The sequence below is a fragment of the Lissotriton vulgaris genome, chromosome 1_1, assembly GCF_964263255.1.
Source record: "Lissotriton vulgaris chromosome 1_1, aLisVul1.2, whole genome shotgun sequence".
Lineage (NCBI taxonomy): Eukaryota > Metazoa > Chordata > Amphibia > Caudata > Salamandridae > Lissotriton > Lissotriton vulgaris.
In genome coordinates, this window is record NC_141685.1 from 1519429116 (window position 1) to 1519450919 (window position 21804).

Genomic DNA, 21804 nt, shown 5'->3' on the forward strand with positions numbered 1-21804 from the left:
GAGGGTTCTGGTGTGGAGCTGAAGCTCACTTTGTTAACAGCCGCGGCCGGTAGTGGGAGTACCTGCCGGGCGGTGACGTGGGGAGGGGGAGGGGCAGGGTGTGGGTAGTAATGTATGGATTACGGAGCATAACAGGTAAGTAAACATATAAATAAATAAAACGAATTTCGTTGCGTGCACTGCATCACCAAATGGGATGCAGTGCGCGCAACAACATTCGTTTTATTTATTTATATGTTTACTTACCTGTTAAACTCTGTGATCCATACATTACTACCCCACCCTGCCCCTCCCCCTCCCCCTCCCCAGGTCACCGCCCGGCAGGTACTCCCACTACCGGCCGTGGCTGTTTGGTATTCATGTGGCGAGAAAGACTGTATTCGGAGTAATGAAGATTACAGAGTAACCAGGGCATTACATATTCATCAAAATATATTGAAACTGGGTTTTGTGTCACCTACATCTGAGGTGGTCTTAAATAAGTGTGTGGGAATAGGGAGAGAATTATCCAGAGGGAACCCCAAAGTAATTCTAGTTTTTCAGAAACATTTCATTTTTCTTCAATATTGAGGTCTAACGCTAAAAACACTTTCCTACTTTATCGCCAGTAGCAAACTGAACATGTATTCTTAGTAAATGCTAGTAGGAGCATGACTTCTTCAGCAACTAGGCTAGCCACAGTCTCATATAAACATGCTTGCTCTTCTAGTTGTCCAATACATCACCACTGTGCTCTTTCTTAGAGCCCAAAGAGTGATCACATTAGTCCACTCCTCAAAAATCACTTCTTCAGCATGAAGGTACACATTTGATACCTTGACCTGATTATTTTATAAACAGTTTTTATGTTTAATAGTTTTATTTTCATTGTAGTGTGCTTGGGAGGTCTTTATATATTAGCTTGTGCTTTACAAAACTTCAAATTAAGAACACTGATTCATGGGAAGAAACCTGCCCTTGTTAATACTTGTTCTGCATATTCTTAATCACAATTACAGGTGTGATTTCAGAATATTTGGGAATAATTTCGTTTATAAATACTGTGTCCTAAATATCATCTACAAAAATATTTTCTCATTATTATTCATAAAAGAAGATATACACTAAATGGGATAATATTTTTGTAAATGATCTTTAGGACACAATATCCATATCAGACAATATTTCTGTGTGCAATTTTCTGATATGCATCTCTCCCACACTTTCCCTTCCTTCGAAACATTAATTCCAAATTTGGGTTCCCGAGAATGATGTAATATCGATATTCATACAATCTACTCAAGCCTGTTCACCTGCACTCCCACTTTAGAAAGGCTGTGTCCTGCCTCTGCCACTTCCTTAGTCAATGGTTTCGTTGATGCTCCTTTCTGGACTATGGAAAAACGCTAATTATATTAACAGAGTGATGTACTTTATGCCAAACCACCAACACCACAGATTTACAATGATTACTTGTTTTCTGCGAGATATGAACGGAAGATCTTCATTTTTCAAAACATTTCTTGTCAGAAAAAAGAAAAGTAAACTGAAACCCTTTCTGGACCTCACATTTTAAATAAATTGCTAAATGAAGAGCTAAGAAGAGGAGTTCTTTAGAGTAAATTTCCCTCTCAAATCAGAATTTTTGAGGATGTGCTTATTTAGAGTAAAGAATGCTTTATTAAAGACAATTCAAAAACAACACATAAGATGAGATGCATTATAAATAATCGAAGCATTATTAGTAGATAGTGAATATAACACCCAACATAATAAATAGAAGAAATAAGCATATGAACTCGAATCCCAACTCTTGAATTAAAGTTAGATAAGATAAGAAAAAATAAACCAGCGCATTTTTACTTTTCATACAGAAAGATGGAAGAGAAAATAAAAGAAAAGCAGGAGAAAGAGAGAAGAAAAAGTGAACAGATAAAATAAAAAAGTGGTACCAAAGCATACAATTAACATCTGCTTTTGATGCTAGAATTATAGCATTATTCCCGACATTCCATTGTTTTAATTATGCCCGTTCTCTTTTTCTTTCTTTAGTTTCTGAGGCTCTGTCTTCTAAATTGTTCTGCAGATTTACTTTTAAGCCCTCCTTCAGTTTCACAAAATGCAATTTTAAGTAAATCCAGATTAAATGTCCAGTCCAGTGCCTATTTCCCAACAATTCTGTTCACCCATCTGCCTTCCCCACTTGACCACGTGGTTTAATTCTGGGACAAATCAATTCATCTCACTATGCATTAGGGCCTATGGTTGCCTCATTGTGAGCCTATACAAAGTGATAGATCAATGACTGGTTTACATGTTACAGCTATGTGAAATCTGTAAGATCGTGGTATCATGAAAATGTTATAGGCACAATAATGAATGCTATTTACGCCTGTAAATTTGGTACTCTCATGCGCACGTTGGTTTTGCACTCATAAAAGGATTTGCTCGCAATGGGCTGCGTGTAGGTGGGAAGTGGTAGTTCCAAAGGTGGAATGCCTTGTGAATTTGAACACACCCGGAAACGTACATGTTGAATGCTATTTGCCAACTTCTCTCTAACCTGTACCAAGTCTGTAAAATCTCATTAATGTACTCTTGACAAAGACAGCAGTAAAACTTTCCACGGTTCAAAGGGACTCTCCCTCCCCTTTCCAAAAAGATGGGGTGTTATGAAAGGATTTTCTCTGTGTAAGAAAATAACCCTCCTTCCTCCCAGGAGAGAAAATTACAAAAACGTTTAACCAGTGAATTTGCACTTGCTTTGGCATAGCATATATAGTTGCTCCTGCGAATATAGAATTCCCAAAGCTTGTTAGGAATATGGTTGCCAGTTCTCTATAAACTCTTTTGAATTCATTAACGTTGTGAAGCTGCATAAATGGAAGGTCAAAAACTGAGGGTACACTTTTGTGACGTTTTTTAACAATGCAGGGGGGGATGTTGGTTAATGGCCAGAGCTGGCGATTTTGGCACTGGCCCAATGTTCGAGTCTGTGATTCTAGACAAATTGCTTAATCTCCCCACGTCGCAATAAAACGAATGTCCTTGTGTAATGTAACTAGTGCTCCAATGCCCTCGGTTTCAGTGTGCGCTATATAAAACTTGCCAAAAATTTAACATGTTTCCCGTTATACATAGCCACAAATTGTTAACATTTTCAAACGTGTATACATTTGTATTTGGAACAACGGTAAGTAATGAAACTGAGGTTCCATCTCACTGTGTTTCCATGGAGAGCTCATCCATTAATGAACTGTATATACAATTTTATACATTTACATTTTATACATATGGATACATAATTATAAGTTACTGTGGTTCTGAAAACTGACAGCCAAAAGGTTTGAGCTGGAGAGCGTTGGGCCTCCCTATCTAATGTACAAAATAAACATGAAAACTTGTAGTCCTTCCCCCCAAACAATAGATCCGAAGTGCTGGGCAATAGGAATCCCACACCCATGCACCCCCATCAACAGCCAGCTAAACATCTGACCTGTTAGAAACAGGCGGTGGAACTTGAGCACGATATTTACATGGCCTATGGAGGAGCCAGAAGGGGCTCACAACGCTGTGCTCCCTGAGCTCGGGGACTCACCACGGATTCTTCCCTGGCCCGCGTCTGTTGCGCTGCGGGCCAAAAGGCATCCTGGAGAATTCGCTAGCCAAGAATATTCACCCTAATATTTCTGAGGGACCGCAGTAATCCTTAATGGAACATATTCTGGTTATTTTTCACTAGTAGCGCATACACAAATTATTACAGAAGGCATTGACTTCCATTTCGAGTGGACTTTGTGTCTTCATTATAACTATGGATTAGTATTTCACAATGAACTATCTTCTTGAGCTGTAAGTGAATGTACTCTAGCATCTGGACCCCAGTTACCGCACTTATATCAATCAATCAATCAATCAATCACAGACATTTATAGAGCGCACTACTTACCCGGAGGGTCTCAAGGCGCTTGCGGAGGGTCTCAAGGCGCTTGGAAGAAAGTGCTGCATAATGTAAAATTATTGCAGCAGTTTTCTTTTCCCATCATAGCAGTAACAGGAATTGGTGAAGTTGTCTTTGCCTCTCACTACTGCATATGTCAAACTTTTATGTTATGTAAATTATTGTTAAATTAGGGCACTGTTAATCTGCTATAGCATTTAAAAAAAACATAAGACTCCTTTCAGAATCCATTGCACTGAAATGTTTGAAAATATCCATAGGAATCGTCCAAAACAAGAAAATTGACATTCAATCAAAAATGAGGTTTGCATGGCTACAAAGGTTTATAATGAAAGTGAATACACACTATTTGTCAAGATGTCCATTAACATTGTGTTCGCAATAGTTTTAGCAATGTATTAATTCAATTCAATTCCTTTATTCGGTTTTCATGAGAATACAAAAACCATAAAGTCCAATTTTTAATAATTGATTGATTAAATTAGTTAAAATTTCATCCTCTACTAGCAATAAATAGTTAAAAAATTTACAAATTAAATCAAAATCAATGAAGATACATATCAACAATATAAAATTCTAGAATACCCGCTCAATATTAAAGGACATCAGATACATGATTAAAGTGCAAAAAACGACCACAACTGTATTCTTACACTGAATATACAGCACCAATCCTATTCTAAATTTATCCTGTGTCTAACGCAGAGCTTCAGAAATTGGGCTATATTTTTTGCAAAGCACGCTGCTTCCAAAAGTTGTAACGCGAGGAATGCTGGGTGACATTGCCCCACACCCAACATTTTTAATATAGGTATTACCCATTGTTTCCTTAGCTCCTTATAGAATTTGCAAAATAAAACCACATGCATTGAGGATTGCATAGATACATCGTCGCAGTGGCAAATTGATAACATTTTAGACCAATAATTTGTTTTAGGAAAACTTATCAGATGGTGGAATATGTTCATCCTAAATCGTACCAAAACAAACCTGTCATATCCGCTCAAATTAAACGTTAGATATGGCTGTATGGTTAAGGTTTGAATCGTTAGAATATGTTGGACTGAACATTTGTTTGCCTCCGCAGCTAGTCTAAGCCCTACCAAACGAGTCAGACACAGTTTTTTAAGCCTTTTTCTGGGGATCTCTGATATCTGTAGGGGATCATGGTTTTTCACGTATGAGAGCCAACCAATCTTGTGTGCATTTTCAAGGCTAAGACAATCATTTAGGAGCTCTAGGTTAAGTAATGTTTTGGGTGATGACCATATACGATGCGTAGCAAAATCGGTTGTAATTTCACTATGTCAATAATATGTGGTAAGCCTAGTTCTACATGGCAGTTAAAGGTCAAAGTACCTCGCGGGATTGCCAGTCGAAATCTCAAGAAGGCGTTTTCAACTTTCTGGAGTGCATCAACCCTTCCATAGCCCCAAACTCCAGCCCAGTAAATCGCTGTGCTGATACATTTGGCTTGGCATATTTGGAGCATCTCCACCAGTGGCCTTTTGCCTAGCCTCTGCGCAAAATTAACTAATGTCGTCCTCAATTGCTTGTCTCCACGAGCACTTATCATCGATTAAAATACCTAAGTAGGGATATGTGATAGGTTTCTCCAACTTTACGTTTTCAATAAAAATTTCCTTCATTTTCTTTCACCCTGTCCCACAGCTCATTACAAAGGTTTTTTTAATATTTATTTTTAAATCTAAGTTGGCCATGAACCCCTGGTACCTATTGAATGCGCGTTGTAATTCTATCGGAGTCCGTGCTATAATTACGGGGTCGTCCGCATAGAGTAAGGCGGGTATTGGGCGCTTTTGTAACTGAGGTAAGTCATGGCACCCTTCCAACATGGCCTTTTCAAGGCCATTTATATAGAGTGTAAAAAGAAAGGATGCCAGGACACAGCCCTGCCTTACTCCCCTCTCCACTCTGAACGGTGCAGTGAGCTCCCCGCCTATACCAAACCGCACCCTTGCCAATGTATTACTTTACATAAAGTATTTTGCCTTTTTAACTGTGGTTGTTCTTGGTTGAATATACATTGTTAAATGTGTATGGACATGGCATTTCTGAGCTATTCCAAGAGAAATAAATTCCTACATATTTTTCTTAGGATTCTCTTTATTTTCTTTGCCCAAATTCGAAACACACTTGAATTAATTTTGTTGAAATATTTAAGTCTTCTGCTGGGACCAAAAATGTTAATTGTCTAATATTGTTCTTTGTTAATATTCACAGCCCATTGTTGAATTACCATCGTCTAATGGCATTAGCCTTCTGATAGAAGGATCTGAAATTAAAAGGCCGAGAACACAGCCCATTGTCATACCTACCATGAAGTTTGCTGGCCATTTATCCGGTCCTGTGCAGCAGAGAGCTAAATACAACCTACCTGCTCAAGAAGAGCGAATATCAGGTCTAAGTAAGAGTCTAAAGTGTAAATCCAATCTGTATACGAAAAAGGAAAGATCACTACCCTGCAGTTCGTCTGCACCTGCCAAATGTGCACCAGTGAACAGTCCAAAATCAAAAGCTACACCTTTGCAATCCGTGCTTAAAATTGATAAGTCTGGCCTGCCCTCATTCAAGACATATCAAATTCTGAACATTCCAAAGGTGAAACAGAAGATCTCGGTAACTCCTTGTGTGGCTAAGTCCGAAGCGGATACTGCTTCTCAGAATTCAAATTCAATTGACTGGACAGTGCTTCAGCCCTCGAATATTTCAGGTAAGTGCCAAATGTAAAATATTTTGGAATGATAATATATTATTGTGATGTTTAGACATAACCTCATACCCCTTCCAGGGTCATTTGTATAGAGTACATCGGCCATTTGTGTGGCCTTATAGTGCTTTTTAAAACTTGATATCCTTTACGAACGAGGCTTGAACTTCTCAGTGGCTGTAGCTGTGGTAATTTGCTGTCATCTTGTAAGGTGAGCGAACATCTGTCTGTACAGTGTGTGGTGTAGTCCCGCTTTGCATTGATTCAGTGGGATGATTAAAATATGCCTGATGCCGAAGTGGGCCATTGTAGTGTATACTGTGTAGTGGAATGTGTGCTTTAGGACTATGGTGGAATTTACGTAATCCTATGGTGAGAGTGGCTCTGTTGTTTGATAACATTGCTCTCAGAATGAGTAGCTTTGGTGCAGATATCTGTAAATCGTAGGCTTGGTATAGCTAGTGTTCTTTTGTTTCATAGGTATTGTTGTGTGAAAGACAGGCTGTGCTATTCAATGAACCTTCAGAGGCGAGGTTCTGTAAACATTTTAAGACTTTGATCTTTAGGCAGAGTTAGTAGAACTAGTTGGGCTTTAACCATTTCTGATTCTAGCGCGGGGACACTCTTCAGAGTAACCAGGCGCTCTACAAATCACTTAATAATAATAATTGTGGCAATTATCTGGGACTAGTGTCATCTGGTGCACTTGTGAGTGTAGTGTTGTCTGACTAGGTTGTTATTTTGGCTCTGAGAGATGATTGTGTAAGAAAAGAGATGTGCTAATAGATGGAAATTCTTTGACCCTAGACTTGGGTGTGGCAGTTTAGTTATGTATTTATATATATGTGGACTTCTTTTCCATAAACCAAGTACTTTACATTATAGGTGATACAGCACGTCAAGCAAGATTAGGAGAATAGTGATTGATGCGGGATTGCAGAAGGAAGGAGGCGCAGCGAGTGGAGGTTTCATGGTGCTGTAGGTAATGTGAGACCAGCAGAGGGAAGGTGGCGGTGATGGTGGCGAAATGGGTTGTAGATTAGAACATTTTGATGCAAGTTGTAAGTGGGGCTCTCATCTAGTATGTTTTGCAACAAGAGGCTACACTGCAGAGTGGTATTGCTTGAAGTGTAGAGATCTGATTTTTTTAACGTGGAGGAGGCATGGTGCATTGTGGAATTTGACTTGGATGGAGTTCCATATCAGTGCACTGTGCGAGGCCATGGTTCAGCTTCTTGTCTTTTTTGTCCTGCATTTCATCGTTAGCTGCCTGGATATGTTGCTGCACATTTTGATACTGACTGGCAAGAATGGTGGGGTGCTATCATTAGATGTATAAGATGCAAGAGGTAGAAATGTTCCTATCAAATTTTAAAAAACATTCATGAGGCTGGATGCAGCATGAAACACACTTTCATGGGTGTCACATGGATCTCTAAGATGTGATAGAAGGATTGTTTTGACAGTTGTTCAGAAATTGCCTTCCTCTAAGAAAGTCTACATTTTATGGAACAGGGGCATTTAATACCAATCTGCCTTGGTTGTGCATTAAATGTTATGTAAGCCGAGAAGGTGGTGTTCTTATCAATGAAAAAAAAAACAAGGATTAGGAATTTCTGACACATTGTGGTGTTGTTCATCTTTCCAGTTAATAATATTTTGCCATTCCCAGATCTGACAATTCTTGTTAGCATTGGTGATGATGAAAAACCCTGTCTTTGTAGTAATCTGCTTGAAATAGGTCTTGCACATCCAGGCTTAAATGTTTGTGAGGCATTACTCAGCCAAGAAAATTGGTGTGGACCAAGACCCTCAGGAAGAGCTGGGTATCATCCGCTGACTGATGAATGTTGATATTTTTGTCAGCCAAGAAGGTTCCTAGGGGTCTATGTATATATTGAAATTACAGGTTTGGACATTGAGCCTTCTGGGGGTGGACTCTGGCTTGATTTAATACGTGTGAATCAGCTGATCTCTGTTTTTCAAGCATATGTAAACCACTGCAAGGCTATACCTCTGAGGCACTTTGGGGATGCAAGTCTGGAGCTAAGCAAGATGAGAAATGGGGTGTTACTTTTGTATGTGATCTAAAGAGCATCATCCAGGGCTGGACTGGGAATGCAAACCAGTCCTGGCAATTACATCCAATCGGCCCGGGAATGGGGGTGGGTGCAGTGAGGGGGAGTTGCAGGTGAGAAACACTGCTGCTGCTTTTGTTACAGGTGGTGATATTGCAGCCCTGCTTCAAAATCGGTCCCCAGTGACAAAAACGACCACAACAGGGATGTCTGACATAATCATGCATGCTTTTTCAACGCATGCCTTTACAATGCGGGCAATACGACAAATTTGTCGTTACCACAGGCCCCATTACAACCCAAGTCAGTTGTTACAACAACTTGCCTTGGAGAAGCGCTGGACTTTGGAATGATATATATTACTATTCCATGTCCAGTCTGTGCAAGTGATTAAAAATCCAACAATGTGTTCCCTAAAGCAAATCGTAATGACTTGCGTTGTAATGGAACATATGGTACCTGCGGGTTCTTTGTAGTGCTTGCGTTGTAATGACACTGCGTAGGTCTTTCTGCATTGTGAACGCTGTACCCCCAACCTCCATGGTCCAAAACCGGCCCTGCCCTTCTGGCCCACCAGGAAAATGCCTGGTGCCTGTTATGACCTGTACGGCCCTGGCATCATCAAGCAATTTGAGAGAAGTGGTCGAATTGAGACAGTGTGGATTTAGCCAGATTGCTGGTCCCACAGCAGTGTGTTTGCATGGATGTTTATGAGGCTAGATTGTAATGTCGTTCTCTAATATCTTCTCCAGAAATGGTAGGTGTATAATTTGACAGTAGTCTATGTCCTGGTTAGGATACAGGTATGCTTCTCAAGGAGCGGTAAGCAAGGACTTTAAAACATCATGTACTGTGCCTTGCGTAAAGACGCTTTGATGATTTTCAGTAGAAGTTCCAGTACTTCTCCAGATATTTCCTTAGCAGTTGAATGAATGACTGAATGAATGGAGTGATTTCTAAAGAGCACAGCTACTCCAAGAAGTGGCCCTGTGCTGCAGGGAAATAGAAGTCAGAAAAAGAAAATTAGAAGAAAACTAATCAACGTGTCAAAAGCCAGGTCTTAAGTTGTTTTCTAAATGATTGTTCATTATTCATTTGGCGTGGTTCCCCAGGAAATTTTTTTCAAGCTTGAGTGCCCAGAGAGGAAAAGGATCTGCCTCCAGATCTACCTCATTTTACCCTCTGAACTTTGTCCAGATGGCCATGTGAGGAGTGCAGAGGTCTAGATGGAGTGTAGAATTGATTTCTAGAGGACAGATGTTCTAGGCAAGAATGGTGTAGCGCTCTGCGCATAAGGGTCAAGGTCTTAAACAAGATCCTATTTCTGACAGGAAGCCACTGCAAGTACTTCAGATGAGAAGTGATAGAGGCTCACTTGGGTAGACTTAAGGCCAGGTGAGCAGCAGCATTCTGAACAGTTTGAAGTTTCTGCAGTATTTATTGTGGGAGTCCTACATATAGGGCATTAGCATAATCCAGTCGAGACATTTTCAGAGCTAAAAGAACAGTGATCCTAAGAAGCAAAGAGAGGATTCTCAAACATGTTTGCCTTTGCTCAGCAGACCAAAACATGTAACTGCCTAATTTATTCGGGTTTGTAAAATCAGTCGTTTGTCAATCCTGACACCCAGATTCTTCACTAATTCAGTTTCGGCATGAGGAGAGGGAGCCGCACTTGGCCAATGAGTTTGCAGGTCGAAAGTGAATGCATGGCTGAAGGTAAGAATCTCAGTATTATCAGTGTTACACTTAAGTTGGTTAAAACTTAGCCACTGAAAGACTGCAGATAAACAGGGTTTATTAGTGTCTTGATTGATTGGACATGAGATTATGTTTTCCAAAATATAAACTGGAGTATGCTCATCAGAGCTTCTGTAGAGAGTGTAGGAAGTCAGGCATTTGGGAAAGGCGCAGGACAGAACCATAAAGGGAATGCCGGGCATAGGTGTGCTCTCAGTATGTTGTCTGATCTTGATTAGGTTATTGATGGAGGTGGGCAGAGTGGTTGAGTGATCAGTTTACTATTTGGCTTGTGCAATGGCAATGTTTTTTGGAGATCAGCCTATGTTTATCGGACGCACTGCTGATGCCATGCTTGTGGTAGATAGTCAGAGCCTCTGTGGTTGGCTAACTATGGCTGGTGAGGAATTGCTACATGAAAGTCATATCCTCTTATAACTGTGTACACTTCCACTTCTTTTGTCGGTATTTATTGACACACTTACTTCCCATTTCTTAGGTGTAACATGGTGTATATATTCGGCTTTCCCATACTTGCCTTTTATCAGTGCATGGACACCTGCTCTCATGTGAAGGATTACATTGCAGCCAGGTAGCACAGTCTCAATGTCTGTACTAGAGATAGATGCCCTTGTCACTGCTAACTGTGTTTTCTAGCAAGTATATTTGTGTCATTTTATGAAGGATCTACTTGTCTTCTTTGTTATCCTTAGTAACCATTATGAGTTATGGAAAATGTAGGTTAGGTGGGGATGATGGCTACTTGGCCTGTCCATTTGACATTGAGGGGGCAGACAGGAAGTTTAAAAGTGATGTTGGTGGGGGGATGGCCGCCTGAGGACAGAGCTCCGTTGTGGGACGGACTCCGGACGAGCTGCTTTCCCGCACCTGGACCGCCGGACTTACCATTCGGTGCTCCATAGTCCCCGGAGAGCATGGTGGCAGTCCTGGTGTTTTCATTCTCAACGGAGCGGCGCTGCTTCTCCCTCATTCCTTGCCGGTGAGGTGACCGCCTGTTCTATTCACGCACTCCGGATATGCGCGCCGTCTGAGGCCGCGCCTCCTCGCACTGCAAGGCCGTGCCTCCTCGCGTCTGTCAGGCAGCGCCTCTTCCAATATTGTGCATGTACCGGCATTGAAGTGCCTCTCACTGCGGTCGTAGGAGAGGGTTCTGCATTATCGGCAAGGGCCTTTTCTGCTTTTTCAATATAAACAAACAAGGAGGAGAAACAATAAGGGAGATGGAGAAATTAAACTTAAAGCGACAATTTCTTATTCAGTGCCCCTCTGCACAACGGATCCTCACAGTTTATGGGGGTTTTTACTTCTTGCCTCTTAAAATACTTTAACTCTACATGGCCTTTTCTGGAAAAAGGGAAATATTACTAACCATATTACTTTCTCCTCACACGTTATGCCGTGGGCAGTCTCCTCATGATTAATGAGCAGAGCAATTAACTACTGTTGGCAATGTGCTTGTTTTCTCAGTCACTTCTTCCTGTGCTATTTTTATACATATTCCGGCTCCACTGACTTCAGCCTGTTACTTACGACATAGTCTTATGAGGAAGATAACTTTGTTATGTATTTGCTTTTATGAGATATTCTGCCACGGAACACACCTCACAAGAGCGCGCTCCCTCATTCTTTGTGTGTCCTCATGCTCACATTGCGCCTCTTTATGACAACGTTTCCTTCTTTATGCAAGAATTTCACAACTATCCTCATTTGTCATAAACATATTATTTTTTTGCCTTAATTAACTCTTGTTATGTATGCTATCATTTCCCCATGATGCTTTGTACTGTACAATGCTTTCTATTACTATAACCAGCCTGTATATATGAAGGGGCCAGTTTTTCCTATAATACGGTTGAGGTGTTCACCCATTTTGTCAGACATGGGGTTGACGTCTTTCACATGTTGCAGAGTTCTTTGCTTCAAGCTTGTTGTTTTTTAGATGTGTATCATTTATATATACGTTATGAATTACAGCACCACGCCTGATGTTATGTGATATTTGATACTGACACTAACCCTTCTCTTATTGCAGGCCTTTTCTTTATTGACTTGCTACAATTTGCATATGATTCTTTGTTACAAACCGGAGTACTTGCTGATTTTCTCTTTGATGGTGCATAATTCCCCTCAGTATTTTTCTTGTATGGAATTTAACTTTTGCTTTATTGAGTGATATGTACACAGCTTTACGTCATTGCACTTCATATTGTGATTCTCTCTTTACCTCCTGTCATTCAATACGAAGTTGCTCTCATCATTGCTTCGTACAGAGCTCCCACATCAATTCGCTTCTGTAGAACATCTACGAAGCGGAAAGTGACAATGTCAAACCACAGGAACTGTAGTAAAATACCTAAACAACCACTTTTTACTGAAGTTGTGAAGCAATCTGTTAATTTATCAACGAAAGGGACCTTGTCTTTGCCATCAACTGCTACCCAAGCTTTGCTGTTTCACGGTGACCAGACAGTATCTGGCACCATGCAAAAAATATTGCAAGAGATTTCTGGGGTCAATCGTCGATTGGAAGGGCTGGACATCACAATCACAACCTTAGCTGAAGAAACCAAATCGATTAGGGCAGACCTCACCACTTTTCATACAAGAATTGAAACTCTTGATTCTAAAATACTTGCCATGGAGAACCGTTTAGATTTAGTTCAAACCTCGGATCAGGATCTTCTCTTTCTCCACAGTAAAATCGTTGACCTGGAAGACCGCAGTCGGAGAGACAATGTCCGTTTTTTTCGATTTCCGGAGAACATTGAAAAGAATGACATGAAACGGTTCCTCTATGATACTCTTCCGCTAATGTCTGGCATTTCTTTTGCTCCACCTCTTGAAATTCAACGTGCCCACAGACTTGGCCCTCCACGTCCAGATCCCCCTGCGCGTCCCAGGCCAATTATTGCTTGTTTTCTTAGGCACGAACAAACTAGACAAACTTTGTCTGCAGCCCCCTCACGAGATCCCTTTCTCTTTCAAGGTCATACTATTCATATAGCTGCAGATTTCTCCAAAGAGACGAATGAACGACGAAAGGCATTTCTTTCAATGCGACCTCAATTACGTCAGCTAGACATCAAGTACGGTTTATTTGACCCTGCACGCTTCCGTATTACCAGGAATGGAGAATCCAAAGATTTCTATGATCCTGCCCTTTTGAAACAATTTCTGGATGACATCACAACTCAAGACATGGAAACACACTCTTCTCAATGTGATCAGTCTCAATCGTCTTCTTCTCCTTCCTCACATATGCTATTGCAACATTCACACAATGTTAGTACTTCCAGGCAGCGGGGTAGAGATCTGAATCGTCTTCCTCGCTCTCAGGATGATAGGGTGTCAGCCCTGCACTCAGTTTCTACTTTTACTAAGGATTTGCAGAGAGACAAATCTAGATCGCCTCTTAAAACTCCCTCAGATGCTGACTGAATTCTTCTTTATTGTTCACTTGTTCATTTTTGTGCTTTCTTATTTCTTCACTCATATTGTATTTAATTCTGTTTCCTTTTTCAGGTTGCAATATCTGCTTTAATGGTAATATGTAATTTTTTACTGCACACTATTTTTCTTTTCTCTTAAAGAAGAGATACATGTTTTCACAATATTCAAATGTTAATTGCATATTTTTATATAGTACCTAGCATTTCACATATTGTTTCTTCATTATTGGTCATCCCCTTGGAAGCATTAACGTTATTTTTATTTTGTATTGCATTTTATTATTCTTAGTTATCTCGAAGCTTGTAGTTAATATGGATATTCACTTGCTTTCCATGTTCAAATGTTCTTACTATATATACTCTTCCTTCTTCTCTTAACACATAGTATGTTTCTTTCTTGTTATTAGTTTCTTTGTGACATGTTAAGTCTATTTTGACCTTTTCCTCCAAATTGACCACCGCTTTATTTTATTCCTCGTTATGGTAAGCTATGATATCTCCTTTCTTTATATTTTTTATCGTACATGTTTTCCTCTTCCTTTAACCCTCCTTCTTCTTTCTTCTCTATTTCTTTCATTCTACATCTTATTCTTTTTATTGTATTATTATCTCTTATATTTCTCTAGCCTGTTCATAAGCTGCTACTCTATCTCATTCTTTTGTCTTCATTTATTTATGGATGTTCGTGTTCGTGTTCTTTTTCATCTTTCTTTTATCTTATGCTGTTGCTTTCTTACTTTTTTAATTCTTGTCTTCATCTATTGCAATATTCTCTTACTTTATTCTTATAAGTTATATCAGTATGTACTTCTGATTGTTCCTATCTCATTGCTTTACAATGCGAAGTTGTATGTTAAGGTTTATTAGGTTTATTATAGTATTGCATTCAATATTTGATATTTTTGACATTTCTCATATATTCCATATTGCCCTCTGGTTATTTGATCCGCGTTTTTCTTTTCTCGGATGGGGTCCTGTCCCACGACGTTGCTTTGGTGCTGCCAGACCCGCAGTTCACAGTCTAGGTTTTTCTAACTCTCCTCTTCTCTTATTTCTCTAGCCACTTCTTTTTTATTTTTTATCTTTTTATTTACTTTTCTAATTTTCTCACATCCTTTTACTCCTATTTCTTCCTTCCTATTTCTCTTTCATCAGCTTCTTGTACTTTTTCAGCTTTTGCCATTTGATATCCAGAGTAACATCCTTTTCCATTTTTCCCTGTACTCTTACTCCTTCTCTTCTCTCTTTTGTTCTTGAATTCTTCTACCATGTTTCATAATCATTCTCTATCAGTTGTTTCCTGGAATGTTCATGGTCTCACCCATTATATCAAAAGAAAGAAGGTTCTCTCATATTTGCACTCTAAACATGTGGATGTAGCTCTACTGCAGGAAACCCACTTAAATGACATTGAATCTAATAAACTCAGTAGAGGCTGGGTTGGGAAGGTTATCCATAGTAGTGTTTCCAAGACTGATCCCACCAATCCTAATCCTGTGCGTAAATGCGGTGTAGCCATTCTTGTCCGAAAATCACTTCCCTTCACAATCTCTAAGACATGGTCTGACCCGGAGGGTCGCTATGTTTTCGCTAAATTGAAAATCGGGAATTCTTTCATTTGTCTTGGTTCTATATATGCCCCAATTGGTGCTAAAAAACTATTTTTTCTCCAATTGAATCGTCTTCTTACAGAGATGAATGTCTCTCAGTACCTTATCGGAGGGGACTGGAATTTGGTTCAAGTTCCTATCCTTGACAAAACTGGTCGCTTTGATAATGCCAATGCTGCTGATAGGGCCATATTGCAAGACAGTCTCGCTGACAATGGTCTTGTTGATCATTGGTGGCTTAGTCATCCACAGGATAAGGAGTATACATTCTTTTCTTCCATGCATGGTACATTTTCTCGTCTAGATTATTTCCTTCTTTCACAAAACACAGTTCAATTGGTTACAGGTTCACTAATCTTAGAAGCCGCCATATCTGATCACTCCCCTGTTCTTATTTCTCTTGATTTAGGTCTCTCTAGACCAGGGCGTAAATCATGGAGAATGAGTTTACACAACTACAAGACGCCTGAAGGTAAACTTCTTTTACAATCTCATCTTCAAGATTACCTCACTATTAATAAGAACTCTGTCTCTTCCAAGAGAACAGTTTGGGCAGCAGCTAAAGCTACTATCAGGGGACAACTACTGCGCGATGCTGCTCTCATTAATAAAAACAATGCGGCTAAACAAACAGACCTTGAACGGGATATTCAACATTATTCTCATTTGTATATTTCATATCCTACCTTACAGAATCGCAAAATGCTGGAACAAGCACGAATGTCTCTTAATAGTCTTTTTACATCTAAGGCTGAATATGCCTTGCAAAGAATGAAAGGGAGACATTACGAACAAGGGGAAAAAGCTGGTCGTTTACTGGCTGCACAATTGCGCCAGAGGGAAGCAGCTATGGCTATCCCAGCTATCAAGTCTAGCCACGGTGACATACTTACTAGACCTCAAGACATAGTTGAAGAATTTGCTTTCTTCTACAGATCTCTTTACTCTCCAAGTGAACAAATAGATAAAAATTAAATGTCCATCTTTTTAGATCAGATTAATCTCCCACAACTTTCTGATGATGGCAGAGCTTTACTTGATGGTAATATTACAAGAGACGAGATCTCTTCTGCTATTACTGCTTTGCCATATCATAAGGCCCCAGGGGAGGATGGTTTCCCTCCCGAATTCTATAGATGGACCGGTCAGGGTATGATAGATACTTTACATGCTGCGTTCCTAGAAGCTGATAAAGAATCCTCTTTAGGCTCCCTTTCTAACAAGGCAATTATAGCTGTCTTGCCCAAACTCGGCAAAGATCCTTTTCTGTGCGGCAGTTGTCGGCCTATATCTCTCCTGAATTCTGATATTAAGATACTAGCTAGTATTCTTGCATCCCGTCTTCGCAAAGTTTTACCTTCTTTAATCCATAATTCTCAAGTGGGTTTTGTTCCGGGCCGCTCATCCCGGAATCATCTTCGCACTTTGTCCCATACTTTATGGTTGGCTAAGTCTATGACAGAAGATGCTCTGGTTCTCTCACTTGATGCTGAAAAAGCATTTGATCGCATTGAATGGGAATACCTCTTTACAATCATGCAACGCTTTGGCTTAGGTGACCAATTTATTTATAAAGTGCGTTTACTATGTGATAGTCCACTAGCTCAGGTCAATTGTGGAGGTTTTCTATCTACTTTGTTTCCTATTTGCAGGGGTACCCGTCAAGGATGTCCGTTATCCCCTCTTCTCTTTATTTTAGCAATGGAACCTCTGGCTGCGGCAGTTCGACAATCTAATGAAGTTGTAGGCGTTCCTCTTCCAATTGGTCATTCCAAAATTTACCTGTATGCAGATGATATTCTTCTTACTCTTACTGACCTCCCCCGTTCCCTCCCTGCCCTTCTTCAAATTATAACTAATTTCTCCACCTTCTCAGGATATAAAATAAATTGGGATAAGAGTGAAGCGTTACCCATCTCAATTGGTACTACAAAGACAGCAATTTCTGGATTCCCTTTTCATTGGCAACCGTCACGTCTTAAGTATCTGGGCATATTGATTAACAGAGGCTTGGACGATATGGTCACAGATAATTTGACTCCTTTATTTAACCAAATGCAGAGGGACTTTGACAAATGGAAAGCTTTGGGATTATCTCTTTGGGGAAGGGTTCAAGCGGTTAAGATGGTCACTTTACCGAGATTCCTTTATGTTTTAGGTATGCTTCCTCTCCACATTCCTTTAGCTACTCTTAGATCCATTGACTCCAAAATAAAACTCTTTATTTGGGGTACGGCTAAACCGCGTCTCACCATTGCTAAATTAAAAGCCCATCAGTTATATGGGGGTATGGGTCTCCCCTCTATTGAGCATTATTCACTTGCCCTTCGTATTTCTCAACTCTCATTTTTTCTACCCAAATCTAAAGATATTCCTCAATGGGTATCAATTGAACGTCGCCTTTTAACTCAAGATGTGGGATTATCTAGAAGACTAGAACGCGCTTGGAGAAGAAAGCGGACCGACGAAAATCGGAATGATTACAAGGCAGGGATGAGGAAATACAAAGTGGCGTTGAAGGAGGCTAAAAAGAACTTTTTTAGTGTTAGGATCGAGAAGGCAAGCAATTCCCCAGGGGAATCTTTTAAGATCTTTAAAGAGCTGCTGAAGGCCCCGGTTCCCCCAGTTGTCCATGACAACCCGCAGGAGAAATGTGAGGAGCTCGCCAACTTCTTTCATTTGAAAATCGAAAAGATTCTGTCCTCACTGCCAGCGATGTTGCAGAGCGTGGAAATGGACATCAGCTCAACAATAAGTCCCGCTGAGCTGCTATCGTTCGGCCCCTTCTCAGAGGAGGAGGTCGAAAAGGTCCTGAAAAAGATGAAGAGTGGGTCTCCAAGTGACCCGGCGCCTATGAAATCCCTTAAATAGGTGGCAAATGTTCTTTCCACTCCGCTTGCGGATCTTATTAATCTTTCGCTTGCACAGGGCATAGTGCCTCAAAGGTGGAAATCCGCTGTTGTCAAAGCACTTTTGAAGAAACCGGGATTAGATCCGTCTAATCTGGCCAATTTTAGGCCCATTTCACTCTTGCCCGGTTTTTCTAAAGTCGCAGAGAAGCTGGTCAATTACCAGCTTTCTCGCCATCTTGAAGACCATCATCTGTTGGGAGACTCCCAGACGGGTTTTCGCCCTGGTCAGGGGACAGATACAGCCTTACTGGCAGTGGTGGAGGAAGCAAGGAGCATTCTCGATTCAGGGGGGTCAGTGGCTGTGATCCTCCTGGACTTGAGTGCGGCCTTTGACACCGTTAACCATCAGGTGCTCCTCCAACGGCTGGCAGAGGTGGGTGTTAAAGGGATGGCCCTTAAATGGTTGAAATCCTTCCTCTCAGACCGGTCCTATCAAGTTTGGGAAGGGGGAGAACAGTCCACCTTGTTCCCTCTTCAATGTGGAGTCCCGCAGGGCTCATCTTTGAGCCCTACCTTATTTAACACCTATATGGCTCCCCTTGAAAGAGTGGTCTCCCCTTCAGGAGTGAAGATCATCAGCTATGCTGATGACACGCAGCTGGTTGTGGGCCTCACCCAGTTGGAAGAACAACCCGAAGTCCTTCATGACTGTCTCTCCAATGTTCATCGCTGGATGTCTCAGTCTGCGTTGAAGCTCAACGGTGACAAGACTGAGCTGATGGTGCTGGGCAAGGCCTGTCCCTCTCTCATCACCAGTTGCTGGCCGCGGTCCCTGGGTGATCCACCATCCCCCAAGAAGGAAATCAAGAGCTTGGGGGTTTGGTTGGAGGAAGATCTATCCTTCAGGACCCATGCTAGGAAAACCGCGGGGGTATGCTTTGGCTTGCTGCGATCTGCTCGCAAAGTGCTACCTCTGCTCCCTAATTCTTCTAGGAAGCTTCTGATTCGCGGCCTAATTTTGTCGCGGCTTGACTTCGGGAATGCACTATTTTTGGGCGCCCCAGAAGCAACTTTCAAAACCCTTCAGCAGGTGCAGAATGCAGCAGCGAGGGTGTTAATGGAAGTGCCGCATAGACAATCAGCTGCCCCCGCCCTAAAAGCGCTTCACTGGCTCCCTGTTAAGGAGCGGGTGAAATTTAAGGCGCTATGTACGGCCCATAAAATCTTGTACGGCAGGGGCCCTTCTATTCTGTCTTCTATGGCACGCCCCTACAAGCCCACACGCCCACTGCGCTCGGATCAAAGACATCTGATGCAGACCACAAGAGTAAAAAGAGCTCGCTCTGGGGGCCGACGCTTCTCGGTGCAAGTAGCGTCACACTGGAATTCCTTGCCCCTTAAGATCCGCGCTGAGCCCAATCTCCTGCACTTCAGGAAATTACTTAAAACACACTTATTTCCGGTGTAGGATTGAGTAAGAGCCTTCGTGTCTGTGTTCTCAGCGCCGGGATGCCCCTGGGTAACTGCGCGCGTTACAAATTTTATATAAATAAAAATATAAATAAAAATTATCCCTCTTATACGGTACTGGGACCAGGTCTTCTGACCCTAAAAATCCTATCTTATCTGCTATGCATAAATCTTGGCAGAGGTGTCATCGCATATTAAACTCCAACCAATGAATTCACGTTAAAGCTCCCCTATGGCATAATTCATCTATTCGCATTAGTGGCCGTATCTTGTCCTGGCCTTTATGGGAAGAGGTTGGTATTTATTCCGTAGATCAACTTCTCCATGACGGAGATTTCAAAACCTTTCCCCAACTATGTGAGGAATTTAATCTCCCACTTTTACAATCCTCTAAATACATCCAACTTCAACAATGTATTAAAAAACACTTAGGTTCTCCTCCATGTCTGCTTCAAGTATCTCCCATTTTGTCTTATTTACAGTTCTGGGGGAATTCTAAAGGAGTGACTTCTGGTCTCTATAAAACGTTTTTACATCCTCTCTTCTCACAGCCTCTTTCACATACCCTTCAGATGAAATGGCAATCCCGTTTATCTGTGAATGTTCTCCAACACTCAATGGGATCAAATTTTAGAGGGATTGCAAAAAGGTGTTCGGGAAGCCCGTCTTAAATTCTGTATCTTTAAAATCCTTCATGAATGGCATTGGTCTCCTGTTAAGTTACATCAAGCTAAGTTATTATCGCATACTTCTTGCTGGAGATGTTCTGCTCCTGGTTGTCACATAACACACGTTATTTGCGAATTTCCACGTACTAGACCCTATTGGCTCTTTGTGGGAAAGACATTGCATTCTACAATGTCCCTAACCTTACCTCTTACACATGCCACCATTATTCTACATGATTTTCGTAGTTGCCCAAAACTTTCCAAGACACAGATTCGTCTTCTTCATACTACTTTGGCTACAGCCAAGATTTGTATTTTACGTCACTGGAAATCTTCCTCGGCTCCTTCTCAGGAAGAATGGTTAGTGGCTATGATGCAAACGGCTCTTCATGAACGCACAATTTTCAATCTTCAGGATCAAGCTGCCATCTTTCTTCAAACCTGGTCCCCATTTCTGGAAGCTACAGTAGATGATGATTCTGCATATACTTCCTCTTCTCCAACACATGCTATATCTACTTAACTTATTTCCTTCAGTGTCTACTTTTATATTACTTTGCTCTGGTTATTTTTCCCTCCTTGCCCTTACTCCTTTCCCCCTTCTGTTACTCTGGTATTTTCTTACTTTCTTTCTTACTTTCTTTTTTCTTTTCTTTTTCTTTTTGCTCTATATTTTCTTTTCTTTTCATTTACTCTAATCTTAGATACCAAGCTATGTCCACACCTTTTCTAACATAACTTTGTATTTGGCCATGGAATATATGCTGATACATTTTTCTTTTTTTAATATTTGATCTACTTTGCATAAAATTTACTATTATTTGTATTTTCTCTTTTTCCTATGATATTTTATTGCTTTGTTGCTATTTCTGTATTTTATTGAATAACCCAATAAAAAATTTCAACACTAAAAGTGATGTCGGTAATAAATCTTGAGGCAAACCCCAATATGTTTTCCTTGATGTGGGCTGGCATTGTGTTCAGCTGTGCAATGTTAATGCTGGGTGGAAGGTGGTGAAAAGCATCTGCATGGTCCTAGTTGATGTTTCGCTTCTTAGGTTGATCTTTACAAGAAAGATATTGTTTGCAAAGTTGGTGAAGGATGCTGTGATGCAGTCATATATGTTGGTATTGAGCAGCATTGTGTGTATGAGGGTTCCTAAATGTCTCGAATGTTTTATTAGGAGCTGTACGATTTTCATTTGTTTCCAGACAGGTCTGACTATTATGTTCTATTAGCTGGTA

General features: G+C 40.8%; 1 protein-coding gene across 1 annotated transcript in view; it reads left to right on the plus strand.

Annotated features, from left to right (window-relative positions):
* TTLL8 (tubulin tyrosine ligase like 8) overlaps positions 1-21804 on the plus strand; it is a 759264-nt gene that overhangs the window by 670495 nt on the left and 66965 nt on the right. The window contains exon 17 of the mRNA XM_086930808.1: positions 6185-6674. Coding sequence (XP_086786934.1) covers positions 6185-6674 — 490 coding nt within the window. The remainder of the gene's footprint in view (positions 1-6184; positions 6675-21804) is intronic.